The 26,656-nt window shown below is 41.7% G+C and overlaps 1 protein-coding gene across 2 annotated transcripts in view; it reads right to left on the bottom strand.

Moving 5' to 3' along the window:
• dera (deoxyribose-phosphate aldolase (putative)) overlaps window positions 1-26,656 on the bottom strand; it is a 46,334-nt gene that overhangs the window by 7,366 nt on the left and 12,312 nt on the right. For both annotated transcript variants that reach the window (XM_072240948.1, XM_072240949.1), the window contains exons 4-6: window positions 24,442-24,537; window positions 23,269-23,403; window positions 22,052-22,180 (exon numbers count right to left, since the gene is read on the bottom strand). In XM_072240948.1, coding sequence (XP_072097049.1) covers window positions 22,052-22,180; window positions 23,269-23,403; window positions 24,442-24,537 — 360 coding nt within the window. The remainder of the gene's footprint in view (window positions 1-22,051; window positions 22,181-23,268; window positions 23,404-24,441; window positions 24,538-26,656) is intronic.

Below are 26,656 nucleotides of genomic sequence, written 5' to 3'. Positions count from 1 at the left end.
ACAGGACCTCCTCCCCCTTTCTACCAATGTCATTGATGCCAATTGTTCACCATGACCTCTGGCTGCTCACTCTTCCTCTTGAGAATTCTTCAGCCACTCTGAGACATCCTGGGACCAAGCAACTGGGAGGCAACACACCATCCTACTGTCTCATTCATGGCCACAGAATCTCTTGTCTATCCCACTAAGTCTTTGAGTCTCCTATCACTATTGCTCTACCTGACTTTACCCTTCCCTGCTGATCCTTGCGCTGGCCACAGTGTCACTGGCCTTGCTGCAGCTGCTGTGCCCGGATAGGGCATCCCCCACCCCTCCAATACTATCCAAAGGGGTAAACATGCTGCTGTGGGGAATGGCCACGGGGAAAACCCTGCTCTAACTGCTTATTCTTATTTCTCCTGTTGGCCATTCACCAACTGTCTGAAGCCTGGACTCTGGGTACGACTACCTCAGTCAAAGTCTCATCGATGAGGTTTTCAGCCTCCTGGACGATCCTGAGCACATCCAGCTCCAGCTTCTTGACCTCCTACACATGTAGTCATCAGGGAGACCTTTAAGTACTCTGCAATCCCACATTTTCCAGGAGGAGCATTCCACCTCATTCCTGCCTATAATTGCTATACCTTGGACTTGAACTTCTAACGCTTAAGTTCTACAATCAACTAAATGACTCAGCCCCCCCTAGCCTCCACCTGTTCTCATCCAGGCCTTTTGAGACCAAGCTTAACCACGAACACTGGACCACTCCAACAATAGCCCTTCACTCACAACTCGCTTCTTTTACTGTCCCTTGCCGATTTAGTAATAACCCCAGCAATCTCCCGCTTGGCAGACAAGACCCGAAAGTTCCCAGTCGCTTTTTAAACCTGGCGCATAAAGCCAACAAAGAATTATCTCCAACTCACTCCACTAATCAAGGAAAATTCATGTGATTCAGTTAGCAGCAACTCTTGAGAGGAAGGTTTATCTCTCTGACTTCAGCAAATTATCTTTCCTGTTACTTATGTGTAGAAAATCTGCCCTTTTAAAGATCTTTCATTTAGAAATATTAAAATTTGTTTATTATTGTCATAATTGTAAGCAGTTTGGGTCCCATAACTAAGGAATGATGTTCTGGCCCTGGAGAAGGTCCAGAGGAGGTTTACGAGAATGTCATGGGGACTGTATGGTTAATACATGAGGAGAGTTTGATGGCTCTCAATCTGTATTCACTGGAGTTTAGAAGGATGAAGGGGGAATCTAATTGAAACCTACCAAATATTGAAAGGCCATGGAAACAATGTTTCCAGTAGTGAGAGATTCTGGGACTAGAGAGCACAACATCAGAATAAAACGATGTCCATTTAGAACAGAGGTGAGAAGGAACTCCTTTAGCCAAGGGGTGATGAATCTGTGGAATTCGTTGCCACAGATGACTGCAGAGACCAAGTCACTAAAGCAGAGGTTGATAGGCTCTTGATTAGTAAGGGTGTCAGAGGTTACAGGGAGAAGGCAGGAGAATAGGGCTGGGGGTAAAAATAAATCAGCCATGATCAAATGGCAGAGCAGACTCAAAAGGTCAAACGACCTAATTTTGCTCCCATGTTTTATGGTCCTTTGTATGGAGAACTAAGAAAAGCTTTACTTTGCATGCAACTTGTATAAATCATTTCAGTTACATCAGTGCATTCAGGTAGTACAATGGAAAACAACAGAATGCAGAATAAAATATTAACAGTACAGAGAAAGTACAGTGGAGGTAAACGATATGGTGCAAGGACATAAGGTAGATTGTGAGCAAGATTCCATTTGATTTTACGTGGGAAACATTGAATAGTCTTACACTATCAGGACAAAGATTGTCCATAAGTCTGGTGGTACATGTTTTTAGGTACCTGATAGGAGGGGAAAGAAATGTTGATGTCCAAGGTGGGTGGGGTCGTTGATTGTGTTGGCTGCTTTACAAAGTGAACAAGAAGTATAAACAGAGTCCTTGGTAGAACAGTTGTCGTACCAAGCCGAGATGCATCTGGATAGGATGCTTTCTATGGTGCATCAATAAAAATTGGTGATTGTCAAAGGACACACTGAATTTCATTCACCTCCTGAGGAAGTAGAAACCTAGTGCACTTTCTTAGCAATGGCATCTATGTGGTTGGAGCAGGATAGTCTATTAGTGGCATTCACTGCTAGGAGCTGGAAGCTTTGAACACTGGTACAGACAGGTCAAATGTCCAGTTTATGGATTTGCTGTGTTTAAATCTGCTGCCACATACAGTTCACCTGTGACTTTGCATTCTCCCCCCTCCCCAACACCATTAGATTAACTAATGGAATGTGAAGCACTCTGGGATGACCTGAGGATTTACGGAAGTACAATGAATTGCATGGCAATGTGTAATTTGCCCACCCTCTAATAAATCATATACTTGATAATTCAGAGTAAAAATACACTATAGACTGTAGATAACTTACAGTGAACTAACAGGATCCACTTTGGAATAAAGCAGCAATGCAGGTATCCTACTGCCTGTACTGAACTTCATATGTAGAGCAAATAAATGAGAAAAATTGTATTTTCAAAGTAAGCATGTGCCTCGGATTTGGCGCTATGTGTCGATCCAGAGAATACAACAAAAGCATTAGCAACATGAAGTTTTTTTCAACTGGATCAAAATATAGGGCAAGGAAAATCCATGCACCATCTTTACAGACATCATACAGTATTTCTGTAAAGTATTTTGGATGAGATCCTAAAACAGCCATTTCCAAGTTCAAAATGCAATATGTTATTGGACCCCTGCTAGAGAGTGAAACTCATTTACTCAGCAGGCAGCAAGGAGTGCAAAGTGACAGTTTTTAGTGTGCAAGACCAAGGTCACAAGAAGCCATCTGTTCAAAGGAAAGCATATGTCTGCCCCCTGAAAGGTAAGATTTGTTGGTGCTGGGGCTTTGCATTTCCCAAATAGCCTTCATAAGTCTCATACAACTGGATGCCATCCAACAGACTGTCCCTCCATAGGAGTCTGCTAGGTCACAATGGCTGCCAAGTAAGGCTGTTAAGTTTTGGGTGTGATCTCCAGAGCATAAAATTGTGAGAGTAATGACTTTGATTTGACCATAGACAGACTTCAGAAGAATTTGAAAGAATAAGCCTTTGAACATAACTCAAAGAGTTTAGTATTTGAAAGAAGAAATGCACAAATGGATAACAGGAGAAAGTGAAGAGGTAATCAAGTTCGAGTGATCACTCTGGATTTGATTATCCACCTTTTACACTTAATGCCACGACATTTGATATTCTGAAAACCTCAACAAGCCTACTAGGCCTACAGTAGGTTGTCCCTTCGATGTATTCCACGCATGTAACCAATCCTCGCTTGAGAAGAGTATCACATGGTTTGCCTTCATACCACTTCCTCCATTCCAAGGATGATTGATGTGAAAATACTTTGGGATCATTTTCAGCTTATCCCATTCATGGGGTCAGGAGTGGAGTGCATCTGTGTGTATGTGCATGTATCAGGAGTGTTACTGAAATGTACAAAAATTCTAAAGGGCTTTACAAGGTAGATGCGGACTTAATACTTTTGGTGGTTTGGGTGTCCAGAACCACATTTCACCACTCAAAATTAATGGCAGGCTACCTGAGATGGATGAAATCTCTTCACCAATGGATTAGCAAGCCTTTGCAAGTCTCTATTCAAGGCAGTTGTGGAGGTTCAATTGCTAGCCATATTCAAGACAGAAATTGATAGATATTTATATATTGGGGAAGTCAAAGATATAGGATAACAGCAGAGCAGTGGCGCTGAGATTATAGATCATACTGAATCGCACTACAGGTGCATCTTCCTGCCACCATTTGATTATCTTGTGTTCAGCAAAATAGAGCAAAACTCCTTTTAAGAATTAGTGAGTACCGTACTCAAACTAATCTCATGATATTACAGCAGTCATCTAGTGTTCCCTGAGCGGCCTTGGTGAGACCCAATGTAGATTGGGCGACTGCTTCGTTAAGCACCTTCACTCCATCCACCACATAAGATGGAATTTCCTGGAAGGCACCCATTTTAATTCAACTTCCCATTCCCATATGTTGTTCCACGGCCTCCTCTACTGTCACAATGAGTCCACTTGCAGGTTGGAGGAGCAACACCTCATATTTTGACAAGATAGCTTCTAACCTTTTAGCACGAAAATTGACTTTTCCAGCTTCCAGTAATTTATTCCCCCTCCACCTTCTTTCTTTTCCCATTCCTCATTCTAGTTCTCCTCTCATCCCTTCCTTTTCCTTCACCTGCCCATCATATTCCTTTGGTGCCCTTCTTCCTTCCCTTTCTTCTACGGTTGATTGTCCTCTCTTATCAGATTCCTTCTTCTTCAGCCCTTTTTCTCTTCCACCTATCACCTCCCAGTTTCTCACCTTCTCACCCACTCACCTTCACCCTAACTTATTTTCATCTATCACCAGCCAGCTTGTTCTCCATCTACTCCCCCATCTTCTTATTCTGGCCTCTTCCCCTTTTCTTTATGGTCCTGATGAAGCATCTCGACCTGAAACTTTTCCCTCTCCATAGATGCTGCCTGGCCTGCTGAGTTTGTCCAGCATTCCATGTGTATTGCTCAAGATTTTAGGATTTTATTCCTTGGAACATAGAAGATAGAGGGGAGATTTGATAGAGGTATACAAAATTATGAGGGGGAAAGACTGGGTAAATGCAAACAGGCTTTTTCCACTGAGGGTGGGTGGGACTACAACTAGACTTCATGGGTTAAGGGTAAAAGGTGAAAAGTGTAAGGGGAACATGAGGGGAAACTTCTTCATTCAGAGGGTTGTGAGAGTGTGGAATAAACTGGTAGAGCAAGTGGTGCATGCGAGCTCAATTTCAACATTTAAGAGAAGCTTGGATAGGTACATGGTCCAGGTGCAGGTCGATGGGACCAGGCGGTTGAAATGGTTCAGCACAGTTTAAATGGGCCAAAGGGCCTGTTTCTGTGCTGTACTTTTCTGAATCTATTTCTAGCATCTGCAGAATCTCTTATGTTTATAATATTACAAGCGTGTATATTGCACCTTCCTATATGTAATCCAAACAACTTTTCAATTTGTAAGTGCAAGTTCTTATTAGTATTGATATTTTTGTAGAGGTCTGCAACTGAAAATTATGAGATGACGTCTCGTGTGGCCCGAGTTAGGCATTTTACTTCATTTCAGCACAGGCAAATTCATTTTAAGATTGTTTAATACAGCCCATAACCAGAATTTTTCTTTTGACATTTAATAATCAGCTTTTGATGAAATAGATAGATAACATTCTTATTCTCAATGCTTCACAATGTGTCTTAATTACATCCACTACCAAATTCATTTGCTTCAATTCTCCAAGGGTTTTAGCTGCAATTCTGCACCTCATCACTAAACAGGACAAGATTAACATTTTTCAGTTCATTAAAGAAATGTTCTATGTGTTATTTCCTTTGTACTCATCTTTCTTAATTATCACGTAATGGCTAATGCTTTTTAAATACATTTTTGAGAATTAAAATACAATTCATTTGCAACCCAAAGACTGTGAAGTGATATAAAATTACTGACTCCGAAGATTAATGTATCAAATTATTACTCTAATTTTAAAATTCTAAGTCACGAATATTTAAAGAGAAAAGAACAGATGAAAAAAAAATCATTATTTGGAAGAAAGTGTTAAATTAATTTCCAAAGTAGATCAGTATGCAATTAGTTATAATCAGCTTTATCTGCAATTATGATAAAATGACAGAAATTATATCGTAGTCCTTTGAGGACTAGCTTTCCTTTACATAACTGATTTTTAAAAAATGTGATTCTGTTCTCATGCAGCTGGAGAGTAGAGAAATATCCTATTCAAAAATCCCGAGGCGTGGGTGGGAAAGAGGTACTAGGAGGGGGAGATTATTCAAAGATGCCAGAACCAAGTTCAATATCATAGGTATTAATCCCCAAAGGTAAAAATTGATTACAAGATAAGTCAGCAGACAATTAAAGTCAACTGGCTTAGTGATTTAACAGTATTACAGAGCCAAAATGAGAGATTATTGCACCCTGGTACAAAAGAGGTAAGCTTTAGTTTATTAAACAAGTGGAAATTATGCTCATGTCTCCATTAGATGTATGTGAGGAAGCAAGGAACGTAATCTGAGCCATCCCTTGTACAGCTACACTGGCCTCATCTATACTGAAACTCAGGACTGAGCTCCCTAAAAGCTACGCATGCATGGTTGGTGAACTTTCAATTGTGAACATAAATGGTTGTCTGGAGAATCCATGACACAAGAGTTTTTACAGTTCTACAAAGGCAAGTTTGATTAATTCCTCAGAAGCACTACAATGGGAATTTGCAGAAAAAAAAATGGTCTGGGAAAAACATGACAGAGTTTTGGCCTCTAAGAAGTGGAAAGACTGCAAATAGTGGTAGCTGATATTTTTCAGAAAGCTTTTAAGTAATCAGTGGATCAATGAGAAAACAGGTCAACTTTTGATGTGTTACTCCTGCATCAGTTTCTCTTTTTCTTAATTCCTTTCAGACTTTAATCCAGGAGAAGGGCCTTACCAAGATAGCATCTTGCTTTTTCAATATATATATTGAATAACCTGTTTACTGTTAAAGCTGTACAATCTGGACACTGAGGCAGGTGAGAGATATAAGCTGCCATTCAAACAAAGTTCACTAACTTTTGACCGCGAAGATCTAAATATCAGTTTGAACCCAAAATTTAGATCCAAATGTCTTAAATGTCCTAACCAATGAATAAAGGCTAATGCAATATCTATGGAAACTGCCATCACAAAGGGATGTACTGCAAAATATGTATTATGGGAAAACCCACTGGGATATCATGGGGCTGGTGTAAGGAAAACCACCTGCAATGGGCAAAAGCCTGTGAAATCCCTTCCCATTCAGATGGAAATATTAACTATTTGGTAGGAGGTAGGGGTAAATAAGATTAAAGGGTAAGAGAATCACACATCACCCGCAGTACATTAAACTAGGTTTGCTTACAATCTAATCTGTTATCATCCTATTAACACAAGCTACTTATTGCTTGCAAAATACAAGTTTCAAGTTTGAGGCATTTTTTTTGTCAGAGATAGAACATAAATCTGGGAATTTTTAGATTCATTTTGAGTGGACTAGAGTATAAAAGCAAAGATGCAATGTTGAGACTTGGTAAGGCATTGGTCAGACCGCACATGGAGTACTGTGGGCAGTTTTGGGCTTCTTATTGAAAAAAGGACATGCTGGCATTGGAAAGGGTCCACAGGAGGTTCATGTGAATGATCCTGGGAATCAAAGGGGTAATGGATGAGGATTGTTTGATAGCTCTGGGCCTGTACTCAACGGAGTTTAGAAGAATGAGGGGAGAATTCATTTAAGCCTATTCAATATTGAAAGGCCTAGAAAGAGTTGATGCGGAAAGGATGCTTCATAAAGTTAGGGAGTCTAGGACCAGAGAACACAGCCTCAGAATAGAGTACGCCCATTTAGAACGAAGATGAAAAGGAATTTCTTTTGCTAGAGGGTGAGGAATCTATGGAATTCATTACCACAAATGGCTGTGGAGGCCACGTCATTGGGTATATTTAAAGTGCAGGTTGATAGGATCTTGACTTGACAGGACGTCAAAGGTTATGGGGAGAAGGCAGGAGAATGGGGTTGAGAGGGAAATTAAATCAGCTATGATGGAATGGCAGAGCAGACTCAATGGGCAGAATGCCCTAGTTATGCTCCAATGTCTTATGGACTTATAACTTAAAAATTTAGATTAAAGATCTGTTCTAGAAGTTCTCCTGTACCTCAAAAGTCAGGTTAGGTAAATTCTGCTGGCATATGCTTCAAAATGGTGACAATCATACCATTGCCCAAGAACAGCAGGATGAGCAGCCTCAAACGCTATCGCCCAGTGGCACTCACATCTGCTGTGACGACAAACAAGAGAAAATCTGCAAATGCTGGAAATCCGAGTAATACACACACAAAATGCTGAAGGAACTCAGCAGGCCAGGCCGCATCTATAGAATAAAGCACAGTCAACGCTTCAGGCCGAAACCCTTTGGCAGGATTGCAGAACAAAATTTGCCCCTACACCTCCTCCGTCACTACCATTCAGGGCCCCAAACAGTCCTTCTAGGTGAGATGACACTTCACCTGTAAGTCTGTTGGGGTCATATACTGTGTTCGTTGTTCCTGCTGTGGCCTCCTGTATATTGGTGAGACCCAACATAGATTGGGGGACCACTTCGCCGAGCATCTACACTCTGTCCACCAAAACAATCGGTATCTCCCAGTGGCCACCTATTTTAATTCCCCATTCCAATAGTCCATCCATGGCCTCCTCCACTGTCATGATAAAGCCGCACTTAGGCTGGAGGAACTAACCTTCGATTCACCTCCAACCTGATGGCATGAACATCGATTTCTCAAACTTCCAGTAATGCCTCTTGCACCCTGTTCACCATTTGCCATCCCCTTTTCCCTTTCTCATGTTATCTCCTTGCCCGCCCATCGCCTCCTTCTGGTGCTCCCTCCCCCACCTTTTTCTTTCTTCCATGGCCTTCTGTCTCTTTCATCCATCAACTTCCTAGCTCTTTGCTTCATCCCTCCCCCTCCAAGTTTCACCTATCGCCTAGTGTTTCTCTCTCCCCCTTCCCCACCTTTCAAATCTACTCAGCTTTTTTCCTCCAGTCCTGCCGAAGGGCTCTGGCCCAAAACGTCGACGATGCTTTTTTCCATAGATGCTGCCTGGCCTGCTGAGTTCCTCCAGCATTTTGTCTGCCTGATGAAGTGCTTTGAGAAGCTGGTCATGGCAAGAATCAACTCTTGCCTAAGCAAGGACCTGGACCTGCTGCAGTTTGCCTATCGCTACAATTGGTCTACAGTAGATGCAAACTCACTGTCTCTCCACTCAGCCTTGGATCTCCTGGACGATAGAAATTGCTAAATTGGGCTGCTGTTGATTACTTACAGCTTAGCGTTCAACACAATCAGACTCTCAGTTCTAATCAACAGACTCCAAAACCTGGGCCGCTGTACCTCCCTCTGCAACTGAATCCTTCATTTCTTCACTGAGAGATGACAGTTCCACACAGATTGAAAATAACATCTCCTTGCTGACAATCAACAGTGGCGCACATCAAGGATGCACGCTCAGAAACTGCTCTACTCTCTCTACACTCATGACTAGGCAGCTCAAATGCTTTGCTGATGACACAAGTATTGTCGGCAGAACTTCAGATGGTAACGAGAAGGCATACAGGACTGAGATAGATCAGCTGGTCGAGTGCGTCTGAACAACAACTATGACTCAGTAAGTCCAAAAAATTGATTGTGGCCTTCAGGAAGGGGAAGTCGAGGGAACACGCACACCACTCCCCATCGAGGGATCAGCGGTGGAAAGGGTGAGCAGTTTCAAGTTCGGGGTATCAACATCTTTGAAGATCTACCCTGGGCCCAACATATTAATACAATCACAAAGGAGGCATGACTGAAGCTATATTTCATTAGGTGTTTGAAAAGACTTGGCATGTCACCAAAGACAAGGGCAAATTTCTAAAGATGTACCATGGAGAGCATTCTAACTGACTGCATCACTGTCTGGTATGGAGGGGCCACTGCACAGGATCAGAAAAGGCTGCAGAAAGTTGTAAACTCAGCCAGTTCCATCATGGGCACTAGTATCCCCAACATCGAGGACACCTTCAAAAGCCGATACCTCAAAAACGCAGCATCCATCATCCAGGACATGCCCTCTTCTCATCAACGAGATGGCATAGGAGCCTGAAGACACACACTCAACATTTCAGGAACAGCTTCTTTCCCTCTGCCATCAGATTTCTGAATGGACAATGAACTCATGAGCAATACCTCAGTATTTTCTACCTCTCTTTTTGCATTACTTATTTAATTAATATATGTATGTGTGTGTGTGTGTGTGTGTGTGTGTATATATATATATATATATATATATATATATAATTTATAGTTTTTATGATGCATTCCAAGTACTGCTGCAGCAAAACAATTAATTTCACAACATATGCCAGTGATATTAAAACTGATTCTGACTCTGATTCCTGTACCTGCCCACCACACAATCTCCATCTGTCAGTATCAATGCTCCAAATCACTCAAGTGTTACAGAAAGGCTTTGTGCTAATGAATATAAATACTGAGTTCTTTTCCACACTATCTCAGTCACTGCAAATCAAAGGAGGGTAATACACAAATAGGTTATGGGTGATGCTGCAATGGGAGTGCAGCTAGAAAGGGAGGGGGTGATTGAGAACATGGGGGGAGTGAAGGAGAGGTATTAGAAACAGAATCACTTTGGGACCTAGTAGAAGAGATCAAAATGTCACCCACAATTGGTAGAGGTGGAATTGTGAGAGACAAACTAATATCTTAAGAATTTGGGAATTTAGGACGAGGTCTACCAAACTGGTTAACAGCTTTTTCCCTCAGGCTGTGAGCCATCACTGAGGTCTTGTCACTAAGACAGTGAGCTGTTTACTGTTTGCCTGTGCTGTACATTACATATGCTTTGAATAGTATTTTAACTTAATTGTGCTAATATTTTGTTTGATATGCTGTGTGTGATACATGTTATACGCATGCTCCGTGGTCCAGAAGAATGTTGTTTTGTTTGGTAGTATATACGTACAGTCAGATGACCACACACTTGAACTTAATACAACAAGGTCCTGGAATTAATGGACTAACTAAGGAAGTCCAGGTAGTGCAGAAAGAGACCTCTTGTTGTTTATAACAGATCAGAAATTCCATTAATGAATCTGCTGCATAATATGAAGATGTGCATTTTGCCTGGCACCATTGTCATTTGTTTAATATACAAGGAAGGCCCAAAACTAACTTGGAGAACAACACAACATTTAGATCAACTTTTAGCTTGATTCGAATCGCACATATACAATAGACCTACAGAAAAATACAGCACGCTACAGGCCCTTCAGCCCATGATGTCATGCCAACCCTCCAACCTACTCAAAGATCAATCTAGCTGCTCCCTTCAACATAGCCCTCCATTCTTCCTTCATCTATACTTATCACTCTGAGATAAGTGCTCCATTTAGGAACGATTTTATTTCTAGGCTGATTAGAATGCAATTTTATTTTTCTTCTTAACAAATTTATCATTTCTATTTGAATTAATTTAATTCACACACAAACTAAAATGCCTCAGATGGCATGAAAACAGTGTAAGTGGGCTCCAGACAAACTTAAGTGAAAGAGATGAAGTAAAGTTAAATTACCAGACAAGAGGAAACTCAGATTCTGCCTATACTACAGGACTAAATAGATGCCAGACAATTTATGGATGACAGTGAGCCCTTCAAGAGCAAGAGTGGAAGAAAATGGTGCTTGATTTTCCTTGCTTAGAAGTCATTAGGTGACTTCTTTTGTTGAAAATGAGGATCTTGCATTTACATGCCCTCAGGATATCCCCAAGCATTTCACAGATCATAAACTGCTGCTGATGTACAGTCACTGGCTATAAAGTCAGATACGTGAACACAGCAACATCCCAAAAAATATACATTAAAGGATAAATACTGAACTGAGAAAACCAGATCTCCCTAAATTTTCTTAAAGAGTGCTGCGCAATCTTGATTTCTGCACTCAAATGCAAGGAATTTTCTTTCTGAAAGATCAACCTGAGTCCATGTCAATTCACACATACAGAACTAATACCAATTCCACTGCGTTTCTGAACTATGTGCTTTGTACAACTTGACAACATTAGCTCTACTCTCTGTACACTCATGAGGGTTGGCTAGATTGTGCTCTAACTCCATCTATGTCTGCAGAGGTACCATGCAGTGGGCCATATCTCAAATAACAATGACTCAGAGTATGGGAAGGAGATAGAAAGCTTAGTGACAGTGTCATGACAATAATGTTTCCCTCAATATCAACAAAAGAGCTGCTCATTGACTTCAGGAAGAGGGGTGGTGCACATGCTCCTGTCTATATCAATGATGTTGAGGTTGAGAGGGTTGAGAGCTTCAAGTTCCCAGGAATGAACATCATCAGTAGTCTGTCCTGATCCAACCACGTTAACTTCAGGGGCAAGAAAGCTAATTAACGCCACTACTTTCCCAGGATGTTAAAGAAATCTGGCATGTCCCTGTCAACCCTACCATTTCTTCGCAATGCAGTTTAGAAAGCATCCTATCCAGATCCTATCCTGTCCTGACGAAGGGTCTCGGCCTGAAACGTCGACTGTACCTCTTCCTAGAGATGCTGCCTGGCCTGCTGCGTTCACCAGCAACTTTTAAGTGTGTTGCTTGAAATTCCAGCATCTGCAGATTTCCTCGTGTTTGCGCTATCCAGATATAGCATGGTTTGGAATGGCAAATACTCTGTGTGTGACACAAGAAACTGCCAAGAGTTGTGGGCACAGCTCAGCATATCCGGAGACTCACCACCCTTCTATGGACTCTGTCTACCTACTTGCTGCCTCAGTAAAGCAGCCAGCATAATCAAAGACCCTGCTCAGTCCGACATCCTCTCTTCTCCTCTCTACCCTCGGGCATAAGGTACAAAATCATGAAAGCAAGCATCACCAGGCTTAAAGATAGCTTCTATCAGACTCTGGAAAGGATCTCCTGCACAATAAGATGGACTCTTGACCTAACAATCTGCCTCGTATTGATCTTGCACTTTGCTTACCTGCATTGCACTCTCTCTAGCTGTTACTTTATTCTGCTTTCTGTTACTGTTTTACCTTGTCCTACCTCACTGTGTAATGAGTTGATCTGCATGAACAGTGTGCAAGACAAGCTTATCACTGTATGTTGGAACAGATGACACTAATAAACCAATTCCAATACCAAGCAGATCCACAAAAAATGTTACTGCTGGCAGCTAGATGCAGCTTTAACTTAGACCATCTCAAAACATCAGTGCTTTTGGAAACAGTTGCAGTGACAAAGGTCTTGTACAATGCAAGAGCTTAAAGGGAGCTGGGAGCAAAAACATGCCTCTGTATGGATAAAGGTACAAAGGCAGCAGTGGTAACACTGTCAATTGGTTAAATAATAAATAGGTGTTGTGCAGAATCTATGAAATCCCTCAGTCGGTATTCTTTTTGAAGGTTTCAGCTCATTATGCAGCACTTTCATATGATCAAGTTACTGCCATTATAAGAAACACTGCCACCTACTGTAATATGGAATAACTGCCAAGGTAACAAACAATTCACATAAAAAGGTACCTGGTAGATTTTAAGTACCTTAAAGAAAAAAGGTACTTTTTGCTATTAATATTTTCTAATAGCAAGACATTAACACAACGATATTCGATAGAATCACAAAACAGTACAGGTGTTTCACAAGAACACACTGAACAGAATTGATACATAGTAGACAACCAAGAGCTTTGTCTTCTAAAGGAGTGCCTTAAGAAAAGGAAAGCCCTGGACCAGGTTACCTATGTCAGTTTGCAACCATCCCATTGTGGACAGCCAGCAAGGCACTGCCTGTCACAGTGATGACCAGTGTGGCACTGTCCCTGACAGCACCAAACCATCAATGTGATCGGGGCCATTAACTGCTTGCGAGCGTACAACTTCCACAAATAATCAATGAAACACAAGTTTAAAAAATTACATAGAGAAGCCACAAAAATAACCTCCCAGTGAAAATCAGTCATTAAAATAACAAAAATTATTTGACATACAAAATGCTGGAGGAACTCAACACCTATGGAAAGGAATAAAGAGGTGACATTTCGGGCCGAGACCCTTCATCAGAACAAAAGGAAGGGGAAAAAGACAGAATTTCTTTCCAAAAGCAGAGGTCCCCTAATATTTGTTCAGGGATTCCATACCAACCTGTTTTGTCTTTGGCCTTCTCGATTGCTATGGTGATTATTGGAAGGAGAAATTGATGTTCATGCCATCAGGTTGGAGGCTGCCTAGACAGAATATGAGATCTTGCTCCTTGACCCTGAGATTGGCCTCATCATGGCAAAAGAGTAGGCCATGGACCGACATGTTGGAACAGGAATGGGAATCGGAATTAAAATGGCTGGCCACCGGGAAATTCTGCTTTTAGCGAACGGTGCGGAGGTGCTCGACAGTGGTCCCCCAATTTACGTCGGGTCTCACCAATGTAGAGGAGGTCGCAGCAGGAACACAGAACACAGTAGACGACCCCAACAGACTCACAGATGAGGTGCTGACTCACCCTAAATGGAGGTAAGGGAGAAGGTGAATGGGCACGTGTAGCGTTTCTGTTCCTTCCAGGGATATGTGCCAGGAGATTAGTGGGAAGGGATGAATGGGCAACTGAATCATGGAGGGGGCGAACTCTGTGGAAAGTGGTGAGTGAGGGGAAAGTGTATTTGGTGGTACGATCCCATTGAAAATAGCGGAAGTAATGGAGAGTGTCGGTAGACAGTTTGTCTCCAGAGATGGAGACGCAGAGATCAAGAAAGGAGAGGGAGGTGTCAGAAAAAGACCAAGTCAATTTAAAGGCATGGTGGAAGTTGGAGGCAAAGCTGATGAAATTGACGAGCTTAACATGGGTGAATGAAGCAGCACCAATAAGTCGTCAATATAGCATTAGAAGAGTTGAGGAACATTACCAGGGAAGTCTTGAAACATGGACTGTTTTATGGAGCCGACAAAAAACCAAGCATAGCTGGGGCCCACGTAGGTGCCCATGGCCACCCCAGGAGTTTGGAGAAAGTGGCAGGATCAGAAGGAGAAACTGTTGAGTGTGAAGACCAGATCTGCCAGACTGAGGAGGGTAGTGTTGTAGGGGAGCTGGTTCGTCTTTTGTTGAGAAAGAAGCAGACAGCTTTAAGGCCTTTTTGATGGGGGATAGACGTGTACAGGGACAGAACATCCATGATGAAAATGAGGCAGTCAAGGACAGGGGAATGAAAGCTGGTGAGGAGACTGACAGCATGTTAAGAATCGCGGATGTAGGTGGGAAGGAGTTGAACCAAGTGGGATAGAATGGGGTTGAGGCATACAGACACAAGTTCAATAGGGCAGGAGCAGGCAGAGACAATGGGCCTACCTAGACGGTCAGGCCTGTGGATCTTGGGTAGGAGGAAGAAACGAGCAGTGCAAAATAAGGAAACTTTGGTGTATCCTTTGAGTTTGGTGTCAGTGGATGAAAGTTCTGTAGAGATGATTAGGTTAGTGATGGTGATAGAGACAATCTTCCGATGGTCCAGAGTGGGGTTCTTTTCAAGAGGCAAATAAGAGAAGTGTCTTAGAGTTGCTGCCTGACCTCAGCAAGGTAAAGGTCAGTCCGCCACAGCACAACAGCGCTCCCTTTGTCTGGAGGTTTGATGCGACGGTTGGGATTGGTGTGTTGAAAGTGGAGGGTAGTACATTCAAAGGGAATAACATTTGAGGAGGAAACAGGAGTGCTGAAGTCAAGCTGGTTGATGTCTTGACAGCACTTAGAGATGTAAAGATCCAGAGCAGGCAGAGAATCAGAGTGGGTGTCCAAGAAGATGAGGAGGGTTGGATACTGGTGAAGGGGTCATCAGTGCAGGGTGGAGACTTCTTGCCAAAGAAGTGGGCTCGGAGACGGAGGCGATAGAAGAAGAACTCGGCGTTGTGGCGGTCATGGAATTTACCGAGGGGTGGGCGAAGGGAAACAAAGGTAAGGCCCTTACTGAGGACAGAACGTTCCACCTAAGAGAGGGGAAGGTCAGATGGAATGATGAAAACACAACAGAAATTAGTGCTGGGGTCAGAGGGGTGAGGAGAGTTGGTGGCGCCAAAGAGAAGAGGAGAGTCAGGGTGTTCAGGGTGAGAGGACAATGAAGACTCTGAGGACCCAAGAGATGATGGGGGGGATTCTGAGAGAGCCAGGGATGGAGACTGGTGGAGGAGGAAGGGGATCTCAGGGGACCAGCAGCAGTGAGTGAGGCCGAGGTCTGAAGGTGGTGAAGGCTGAGGTCTGTGCTGGAGTTAGAGGCCATGTATTTCACAGTCTGAGGGCTTTCAGGGTTATTGGAACCAGGGTTGGTGGCGGTGGGATCTGTGGTCTGGAGCCACCCGGGGTCATTAGAGCCAGAGAGAGTACCATTCATGGTCTGGATGCTGTCAGAACTGAGTGTGATTTACACCCTTTGCCTCCACAAATGCTGCTCAACTTGCTGAGTTCTTCCAGTGCGTATTGTTCCTAAAATTTCACAATTTCTCTTGAATATACTCACCAGCTGAGGCTCCTCAGCCATCTTGAGTTGACAATTCCAAATATTCATTATCCTTCCATCTTAATCCTGAATAGATGAATCATTCTTTTGATAGCTGACATCTAGTTCAAGACATTCAAGGTTGCTTTTGTTGTCCAGGATAATCTCATCCCTTGATTACCCATCATAAAATGCATTGGTCCAGCCTGTTTCACATTTTATTATGATAATTACCCTTTCCCAGATTTCAATCAGGTGAACTTGCTTTACACTTCTCCATCACCTACAGCCTCCCTTGGGTAGGGAGAATATAGGAGCAAAGAGGTCCTTCTGCAGTTGTACAGGGCCCCTAGTGAGACCACACCTGGAGTATTGTGTACAGTTCTGGTCTCCAAATTTGAGGAAGGACATTCTTGCTATTGAGGGAGTGCAGCGTAGGTTCACGAGGTTAATTCCCGGGATGGAGGGACTGTCATATGTTTAAAGATTGGAGCGAGTGGGGTTGTATATACTGGAATTCAGAAGGGTGAGAGGGGATCTGATTGAAACATATAACGTTATTAAGGGATTGGACACACTAGAGGCAGGAAACACGTTCCCGATGTTGGGAGAGTCCAGAACCAAAGACCACAGTTTAAGAATAAGGGGTAGGCAATTTAGAACGGGGTTGAGGAAAAACTTTTTCACACAGAGGGTTGTGATTCTGTGGAATGCTCTGCCTCAGAAGGCAGTGGAGGCCAATTCTCTGGATTCTTTCAAGAAAGAGTTAGATAGAGCTCTTAAAAATAGCGGAGTGAAGGGATATGGGAAGAAGGCAGGAAAAGGGTACTGATTGTGGATGATCAGCCATGATTACAGTGAATAGCAGTGCTAGCTCGAAGGGCTGAATGGCCTACTCCTGCACCTATTGTCTATTATCTATAATACATAGCGCACAACATTCCAAATGTCAGATCACAAAGGCCCTACACAATCAAAGGAAGACTTCTTCAAATCTTGTAATCAAATCTTCCTGCAATGTAGGCTAAAATACCATTCCTCTTCCTAACTGCTTAATGTACGTTCATGGTAACTTCAATCATTCATGTACAAGTACACCCAGGTCTCTGTGAATGCCAACACTTTCCAGCATATTGCCATTTAAAAATGTACTGTTTTTTTCCCTTCCATAAAACAGTTGACTACACATTTTCCCACCACGTTCTTGCCCATTCACTTAGTTTGTCTATATCCCTATGAAGACCCTTGGTATCCTCCTCAGGGTGGCAATGTGAACTATTAGCAAACTTGGACACATTACATCTGGTCTCATTGCTATAGATTGTGAACAACTGGGACCCCAGTACTAATCTCTGTGGCACCCCACCAGCCATAGCCTCACAATCCACAAGTGATCAGCTTATTCCGGTAAGTTTATGTCCATTAAACAATTCTCAATCTGGTAAAGTACATTACCTCGAATTGCATGTTCTAATTCTTGGGCAGCCCCATAGTAAAATACTTGCTCTGTCCAAATGCAAAATACAAACCCTTATTTTACTGTCCACTTCCAAGCACAAAATGCAAGGGAGCACAGTACTGTATTTTTCAATGTGGAGCAGACAGCACATTTCTAAATCTGGTGGGAGCAAAGGATGTCGGGAATGGTGAGGGTGGAATGCTGCAGGAGAGGTGTGGGACCGGTGGCAGAGGACTGCCAGGGGTAGGGGGTGGCAGCGGGTGCAGACACTCCCAGCCCTGAGACACCAGGCAAGGTCTTTGATTCCAAACTATTTCAAATACCCATCTCAGATTCATCACTCGCATAAGTCAAAATTTATTTTTCTTGCATCAGCAGTACAGTGCAATACATAAAATCACTACAGTATTGTGCAAGTCTTAGGCACTATATATATTTTTTTATATATATACACACACACACACACACACACACACACACACACACACACACATACACTATATATAGTACTATACAGTGGCAAAAGTTTGGGCACCCCTGGTCAAAATTTCTGTTCCTGTGAATAGTTAAGTGAGTAGAAGATGAACTGATCTCCAAAAGTCATAAAGTTAAAGATGAAACATTCTTTTCAACATTTTAAGCAAGATTAGTGTATTATTTTTGTTTTGTACAATTTCAGAGTGAAAAAAATGTTTGCATGGGAGCACCATGCAAAAGTTTGGGCACCTCAAGAGATTTGAGCTCTTAGATAACCTTTACCAAGGCCTCAGACCTTAATTAGCTTGTTAGGGCTATGGTTTGTTCACAGTCATTGTTAGGAAAGGCCAGGTGATGCAAATTTCAAAGCTTTATAAATACCCTGACTCCTCAAACCTTGTCCCAACAATCAGCAGCCATGGGCTCCTCTAAGCAGCTGCCTAGCACTCTGAAAATTAAAATAAATGATGCCCACAAAGCAGAAGACTATAAGAAGATAGCAAAGCATTTTCAGGTAGCCGTTTCCTCAGTTCATAATGTAATTAAGAAATGGCAGTTAACAGGAATGGTGGAAGTCAAACTGAACTCTGGAAGTCCAGGAAAGCTTTCCGAGAGAACTGCTCGTAGGATTGCTAGAAAGGCAAATCAAAACCCCTGTTTGACTGCAAAAGACCTTCAGGAAGATTTAGCAGACTCTGGAGTGCTGGTACACTGTTCTACTGTGCAGCGACACCTGTACAAATACGACCTTCATGGAAGAGCCATCAGAAGAAAACCTTTCCTGCGTCCTCACCACAAAATTCAGCGTTAGAAGTTTGCAAAGGAACATCTAAACAAGCCTGGTGCATTTTGGAAACAAGTCCTGTGGACTGAAGTTAAAATAGAACTTTTTGGCCGCAATGAGCAAAGGTATGTTTGGAGAAAAAAGGGTGCAGAATTTCATGAAAAGAACACCTCTCCAACTGTTAAGCACGGGGGTGGATCGATCATGCTTTGGGCTTGTGTTGCAGCCAGTAGCACAGGGAACATTTTAATGGGAGAGGGAAGAATGAATTCAATTAAATATCAGCAAATTCTGGAAGCAAACATCAACTGTCTGTTAAAAAAGCTGAAGGTGAAAAGAGGATGGCTTCCACAACAGGATAATGATCCTAAACACACCTCAAATTCCAGAATGGACTACCTCAAGAGGTGCAAGCTGAAGGTTTTGCCATGGCCCTCACAGTCCCCTGACCTAAACATCATTGAAAATCTGTGGATAGACCTCAAAAGAGCAGTGCATGCAAGACGACCCAAGAATCTCACAGAACTAGAAGCCTTTTGCAAGGAAGAATGGGCGAAAATCCCCCAAACAAGAATTGAAGGACTCTTAGCTGGCTACAGAAAGTGTTTACAAGCTGTGATACTTGCCAAAGGAGGTGTTACTAGGTACTGAACATGCAAGGTGCCCAAACTTTTGCTTCAGACCCTTTTCCTTTTTTGTTATTTTGAAACTGTAAAAGATGGAAATAAAAAAAGTAATCTTGCTTAAAATATTAAAGAAATGTGTCATCTTTAACTTTATGCCTTTTGGAAATCAGGTCATCTTTTACTCGCTTAGCTATTCACAGTAACAGAAATTTTGACCAGGGGTGCCCAAACTTTTGCATGCCACTGTATGTCTTAACATGCCACCCTGATGAACCAGCATGCTTCACTGTTACATGATCAGAGACACCAAGAGAGAGACAGCTGAAGGATCTATCATCAAAGATAGTTTGTGGAGAAAAAACGTTTAAGCAAGCAAGCAGATTTAAAAATTAATTTTGTTCCCAATTCCACTGTGGATCTCAGATTGCAGATCCCTGACATACCCAGGCAACTCCTTTCCAGACTCTGCCCCTGCTTAAACACCTCCAAGGCACTAGTTCTTCCTCTAGCCATGATGGTGACGGATTTACAAATTTTTTGCAGTAATATGCTTTCATAGTAATATGCTGGGAAATTAGCATAATCAGCACTGGAGAGCCTAATCAGTCTGGGAGTAGCTCAGAGATCTGGACTGGTGTAAGAGTTTATTACATCAGTTGTTGCTGGAGACGTGTTCATATGGCTTCAGCAGCAGGTAAACAGATAAATAGAGTAAGGTGGGTAATATTCACATGGCACTTTGATGGAAAGGACACAAAATATTCAATTCACCAAAGGCACAAAGAGGATGTCAATATTATAGGCAGTTTGGAACAACTCTTTGTATTGCTCAACAGGGGTCACTATTTCTCCACTATTGGTGGGAACAACAGTGGAAGCATATCGTTCAATAGTTATTCAAAAGGGACAGAGCTAAAGAAACTGATATGGAAGAAGAGGGGAAACTAGATATAAAGTTGCCAGTTCCTTCAGCGAACTGGCACAGTTGCATGGGCCAAGTGTGCTGCTACTGTGTTCAAAAATTCCATTTCTACATCAAATCACTTCTTATTTTCTCTCCTTTGATGAAGCCTTGCTTTTCTATTCTATGTGCTCTGCGAGTTGCTACACCTTTCTAAATTATGCCAGGATACATCGATAGAGCACTGGCTGAATCTCCCTCAGGCTTATCTCCCCTTTTCTACCATCTCTGGCACACTCTTTTGGACATTCCCTTATACGGTGTTTTGAACATTCTCTTAGAAACCGGAGATCCAGATAACTCACTGCATATCACTAAGATTTAATAGGTGTTCAAAATTACTTTAGAGAAAATAAAAGAAACTGTTCCCACTGGGAAGAGAATCGGTAATCAGAGGGCACCACATAAAGATAAATGGTGAAAGAAGATGACAGATGAGGAGAATCTATTTATAAAGCACTCCCTATAACAGTAAAGGAAGGAAATTTAACGATAACCTTCACAAGGTAATTACATATATTGTTGGAAAGGGGAAAAAATTGCAGGGTTAAAAGGAAACAGCAGTGGAGTGGGTTGAATTGAATACCACTTCAAAGAGGCACAATGGTCTGAGTAGTTAACTTCTCTGCTCAGATTCTATGCCAGTATGGCGAGACATATTAGAGCTCGTCTTCACTGTCTGGTTCAGCCAGCATTCTAATGACAACATTATACCCAGAAGCTCATGTAAATTTCTGTACTTTCCTATCACTCCTTTTTAATTTAAATCACACCTTTCTGTGCAAAATGTCAAGGACTTGAGAAATCCTCCCGCGCCTCTGGCAATGCAGAATAAGCAAGCTGCTCGAAGTTGCGGGACAAGCCAAACGATTTCCTCTCACTTGCTAGAGAAAAGCACTTTCTTTCACTGAAAGGTTCAGACATGGAACTTGATGCAAATAACAACTATGGTTGCCATCCTGTTTTGTTAAGATGTGACAGCACATCAGCATATTAAAAGTAGTCTTTTAAAAAAAATGCTGACTGCTTAAAGAACTTTTGCCAAGTAGCAAAACTGCATTAAAAAACAAATTAAATGTATTATTTTAGTTTGACATTTTTTTGAAAGCTACATGAACAATGATCTCTAGGAGGCGATTTGGAGACAGCAAGAAAACACAAACTGTTTTTGCTGCTTTCAGCTGGATAAAAAATGTAGATCAAGAAAGTGAGAAAATACTTTTTTTTATTTCCAATAAAATTCACAGGATCTATAATGGCAGAATTAACCAGACTGGTCCTAATTTGAACACCCATCCAAATTTTTGAGAACATAAGTACTCCCTCTAAATGGGTCTCTTTTGTACTGACAACATCAAATGCCCTTGCACAGACAGTGTATCTGAAGTCACAATCTACATACTCATAGGCAAGAGTTCTACCAGATGATTCTCCCATTACTGATTTTCCTCCCAGCAGGAATAGTTTCTTTTATTTTCTGTGAAGTAATTTTCTACATAAACATATTGTGCACATAAATTCACAGAATGAATTCCATGTTACCTGCCATCATGGCCACAAGACTCGCTTTGTATACATTTGCCAATGATCCCAGTTCTCCTGTTCCTAGTATGGTTTTCATGTGTGCATTTTCACAAGCATTGCGGCATTCTTGAATTTCCTTGTACAATTCTAAAACATTATAGAAACATTAAATAGCAAATTGCAATGTACAAGTATTAACAAACAGTATTCAATAATACTCCTACACATTTTCTATCACCAATATGCTGTCTGTATTCTGTGATATGTTATGATAAATGCATCATTACTTCCCCTATCTTCAGACTTTGGCATAATTCCTGTATTCTCCAATTAAGGTGCTGACTGTCCCTCTCTGAAATAGAGTTGTTCATGAGCATGCAGTGATGCTGCTTATCACAACTCCAACTGTTGCATTGGTTTCAAACAAAGAAGACACTTTAGAAGGCAGTGGAGTGTTAATCAAATTCCAACTTCTTAACACTATACTTTCTGTTACAAAAATATCTGAGAACGCTAAGGCTCGGTAAACTAAGTGTGTAACTTTTTTTCTTATTTGACATAATCAGTCAAATACCAAACAACTTCTCCAAATCAAACAAATTTTAAAACATGGAGTATCATTTTGTTGATTTAAAATTACTAAACTGATTTTGTTTTAAGTTGCTATTGCTAACAAAACTTTATTGACCCAAACTATGGTTTACAAAATATGATGAGAATGTAAAATAGTTACTAGCTTTCTATGTCTTACTTTGCTAATTGTGGTAATTTTTCCCAATCAGCCCACATGCACCATGGTTACAAATTCAAGGTCATCAAAGTTGAGGAAATAAACACTCCAGACTCACCAAATCATTCTGGTTACATTTCTTTAAAGAGGCTGGCAGAAAACAATTTTCAAATTAACCTAGGATGATTCACACTTATATCTTCTCTTTCTTGCTTCTGGGAAAATAGCCTTCCTCTGTTCTGATCAACAGCCCAATTTAGATTGTTTTGAGTGGAATTTCAGAAGGCATTTTTTTAGTAAGATATTTTGAAACAAAACAAATGCCACAGGGTCATTAACTACTTCCCAAAAGTGACAATGTTTGATACAATAGACCAAATAAACTATTTTCCTTTTAACAAGCTCAGAAGAGTATCTGGACTACAATCACAGGAATACAAATTCTAACCTCTTAAACAAAACATTTTCAAATCACGTTACTTGTTTGCCAATGATCAGCCCTTACCTTCCCATTGGCCCTTCAGCACTAAAGTTCTGTTGATTACGATGTCAATTTCTGTAGCACCGTCTTGAATAGCCATCGTTATCTCCTGCAAGCGTATAGACAGTGGTGTCTGGCCAGCAGGGAACCCAGTTGCCACTGTTGTACAGAAAAACCTGGCTTCAGTTATTACAAACGAACAAGTTTACATCATCATCTCCTTGGTGAAGAGCATACTTCAGTTCACAAGACAATTATAACATATTAAGAGATCCAGGGTTAATTAGAAATTGAGCAGAGAACATCGGAGAGTGGGAGCACAGCTGAGAGAATCCTAATGGTAGAGGAGGCAGTGGTCCAGTGGCAGAGGAGCAGCAAGGATACATGCAGGAAATGTCTGGTAACAGAACATTGCTATGGCAGGGGTGGAACCGAGCCTTTCCTTGATCTGATTTGAAATATACTGCAAGTTTGGAAGTTAACTCTGCAGGATAGATGAAGCTGAGGTAGCTTTGTGCGATAAAGGAGGAAGAGGGAACTTACTGGAGGGGAAGATATAATATAAATAGCTTACAGTATAGTGTAACAGTATTATAAACAGCTTACAGTATTGGGTGGTAGGGTGGAGATGTGGCTCTAGCAAGCAAGGTGTAAGGCACTCCTTCCCTCCACTAGCCTGCAGGTCACTCTTGGACAAGGTGTAGCACCTGCTTAGCCCTCCTATCAGGTTCGTGTAAAGCCATGGGAGCAGGTGCACATCACAAGTCCTGGTTATGTCACCACTGACACCAGGCAATCTCTGAAGAGTACTGATAATGACTGGGATCACCTGTCTTATAAAAACACTGCCCAGAAGGCAATGGCAAACCATTTTTGTTGAAACATATATCATGAACAATCATGGTCATGGAAAGACCATGTCATATGACACAGCACATGATGAATGGATGAACGGTATAGTGCTACTTGAGGAATATTATTGTAGGGAGAACCTGACAGCACAATCCTAAATAAATCAAGTCCTGGGTTAATGATGGCTACATTATTGGTTTAGGAATAAGACAGAGAAAAGTGTGAAGCTTCTGACTGGAAGATGAGACAAGTTTTGGAAGCAGGATGCGGAACCGGATAAAGAGATTTGATGCTAACTTCAGAACATAAAGGTATGATATCCAAACCAGATTGTTGATGTCATACCTGAGGCAACAGGAATATTGCACTGTATGGTCTTCAGAGTTTGTACTGCATCAGCCACCCTAGATGGATAAACACAAACCGCACCAGTAGTAATACCTACAAACAAAAAATTGCTTGGTTAAAGATGTGCAAATAATTATTCCTTGAAAATAAACTCTACCCTCAGTGTACCTGTGCTTCACTGTACCTATACTACAGTGACCACTACTGTTAAATGAAAAGACCTCTGTGAATTTATCACTTTACCTCAAATACCTTGCCCTGTGGGTCATAAACCCCAAAATACCAGCCCACCTCATCCAAACGATTCACAAGTATTTCTCCCTCAACTTTTCATCCTGTTTAAATTCCGCGGACTGCAACTATCCAAATCTGCAGGGTTAGCAAGATTATCTATTTCCAATACTGTACACAGTCCTTGAAGACAAAGAGCTTTGAGCACCAGGTTCACACAGTTCTACTTCAGAACTGCTCCACTTTTAGTAGGTGCAACTGATTAAGGACAGTAGTGGAATATAGAACAAACAAGAATATCTCAGCCTGTCTTTTGATTTGGCTACCTATAGGCTCAGGAACTGCAAACACAAGTCTTCCTTCAAGGTGTAGAGTTTAAGTTGGAATTGGCAGAACTGTTAAAAAAGGGGGCTGGGGAGATTTATGGGAGCTTCATTAGTCCAAGTTGTGCATGATATAAACATATTAAAAGAATTTTGCAATTGATTATGAGACTATAATGATACAGCAACTTTGCCTTTTATACTCTTCAAACTTTTAAATTAAATGGTCATGTGACTATTTGACATAAAGTTGCGAATGGATAGCAGGTTTAAAAAGGAACGGGTCAATGCAAAGATGAACCCTTTCGACGTGTGGGCTGCCTTCAAAAGAATGAATCCAAGGAAAGCATCTGGTCTGGACTAATTGGCTGATGTATTCACGGATATCTTCAACCTCTCGCTTTGGCAGTGTTTGGTAGCAGCCTGCTTCAATTGTACTGGTGCCCAAGAAAAGCCTGGTGACTTGTCTAAATGACCATAGTCCAGTGGCACAGTGATGTAGTGTTTTGAGATGCCGGTGTTGAAGCACATCAGCTCCTGTCTGAATGGCGACTTGGATCCGCTCCCATTCGGCTTCCAAAGCAATAGGTCTACAGCAGATCCTATCTCGTTGGCTCTTCACATAACTATGGAACATCTAGCAGCAAAGATGCATAAATCAGGATGCTCTTTATTGATTACAGCATGGCATTTAACACCATCATCCTTCAAAACTAATCAGTAAACTCCAGGACCTGGGCCTCAATAGCCCCTTGTGCAATTGGATTTTGGATTTCTTCACTTGTAGACCCCAGTCAGTTCAGAATGGCAAAAACATCTCTTCCACAATGTCATCAGCACAGGAGCATTGCAGGGATGTGTACTTTGTCCCCTGTTCTACTGGCTTGACTGTGTGGCTAAGTAGAGCTCTAATACCATATACAGGTTTGCTAATGACACCACTGTTGTGCGTTGTATCAAAGGGGGTGATGAATCATCACACATGAGGGAGACTGAAAACTTGGCTGAGTGGTGTAATAACAACAATCTCTCACTCAATGTCAATAAGACCAAGGAAATGATTGTGGACTTCAGGAGAAGGAAACCAGAGGTCCATGAGCCAGTAATTGTTGGAGGATCAGAGATGGAGAGAGTAATTTTATATTCCTGGGTATCATCATCTCAGAGGACCTGTCCTAGACCCACCATATAAATATTACTGCAAAGAAAGCACAACAGCTCCTCTACTTTCTCAGGAGTCTGTGAAGGTTCGGCATGTCATCGAAAACCGTGGCAAACTTCTATAGATGTGTGGAAAGTGCGCTGACTGGCTGCATTGCATGGGAACACCAATGACTTTGAGCGGAAAATCCTACAAAAGCAACGGATTCAGCCCAGTACATCATGGGTAGAACCATCCCAACTATTGAGCACAGCTACATGAAATGTTGCTGCAGAAAAGCAGCATTCAAAAACAAAGATCCTCACCACCCAGGCCACGCTCTTTTCTCACTGCTGCCATCAGGTAGAAGGTAGAGGTGCCTCATGACTCACAACCACCAAGTTCAAGAACAGGTACTACCCTCAACCATCAGGCTTCTGAACCAAAAGGGATAACCATACTCATTTAAGGCGTTTGTTATATTGTCATTTCATGCTTGTTATTTGTCGCTATTTAT

Source organism: Mobula birostris, chromosome 23 (assembly GCF_030028105.1).
Source record: "Mobula birostris isolate sMobBir1 chromosome 23, sMobBir1.hap1, whole genome shotgun sequence".
NCBI classification, from domain to species: domain Eukaryota; kingdom Metazoa; phylum Chordata; class Chondrichthyes; order Myliobatiformes; family Myliobatidae; genus Mobula; species Mobula birostris.
The sequence above is the reverse complement of the archived record's forward strand: the minus strand, read 5'-3'. Positions and strand labels throughout refer to the sequence as shown.